General features: G+C 60.0%; 1 protein-coding gene across 1 annotated transcript in view; it reads left to right on the top strand.

Annotated features, from left to right (window-relative positions):
* Positions 1-835, top strand: part of LOC119590499 (synaptogenesis protein syg-2-like) — a 72102-nt gene that overhangs the window by 53229 nt on the left and 18038 nt on the right. Inside the window, exon 6 of the mRNA XM_037939149.1 lies at positions 668-813. Coding sequence (XP_037795077.1) covers positions 668-813 — 146 coding nt within the window. The remainder of the gene's footprint in view (positions 1-667; positions 814-835) is intronic.

Raw genomic sequence — 835 nt, 5'->3', positions numbered from 1 at the left:
TAATTCCTTTCTTTTTTCTTGCCTTATCCCTCTTCTCCTTTCTTTTATTTGTCCTTCTTCATCTCTCTTTCTCTAATCCACTGTCCTCTTTCTCTCTCTTCTCATTTCCTTCTTCTTCCCCCAACTCCCTTCTCCTCCCTCTTCCTTATCCACTTTTTTTTTCTCTGCTAATTCCCTAATTATCTTCCTTTCGCCTCCTCATCTCCTCCCCTAATCCCCTTCCCTCCTCCTCCCTCTTTATCCCCTCACCTTTGCCCTCCTCATTCCTTCTACCTAACATTCTTCTCCTTCTCCTTCGTTCTCCTCAATGCTTCCCGGCCTCATAAGCTTTCCCTCCAATCCCCTCCCTTCCCTCTGCTCGCCCCGCCCCCTAAACCCGCCCCACCCTAATCCCGTCCCCTTCACTCTGCTCGCCACGCCCCCTAAACCTCTCCCCTTCCCCCTGCTCGCCACGCCCACTTATCCCCTCCCCTTTCCTCTCCTCGCCACGCCCCCTCATCCCCTCCCCTTCCCCCTGCTCGCCATGCCCCTTCATCCCCTCCTCCTCCCTCTGCTCGCCACGCCCCCTCATCCCCTCCTCCTCCCTCTGCTCGCCACGCCCCCTCATCCCCTCCCCTTCCCCCTGCTCGCCACGCCCCCTCATCCCCTCCTCCTCCCTCTCCCGCAGTTCCCGAGCGGCGTTGTCGGCGGGGCTGGGCGAGGCGCGGATCGTGCTGGAGTGGGCGACGCAGGCGGACACGGGCCTCTACACCTGCCTCGCCGCCAACAACATCTCCGCCGCGCCGCCCGCTACCACGGCGGTTGTGGTCACGCGTGAGTTACGCTGATGATTGCC

This window comes from Penaeus monodon, chromosome 27 (genome assembly GCF_015228065.2).
Source record: "Penaeus monodon isolate SGIC_2016 chromosome 27, NSTDA_Pmon_1, whole genome shotgun sequence".
Taxonomy (NCBI): domain Eukaryota; kingdom Metazoa; phylum Arthropoda; class Malacostraca; order Decapoda; family Penaeidae; genus Penaeus; species Penaeus monodon.
This window is presented reverse-complemented; position numbering and strand designations above follow the sequence as displayed.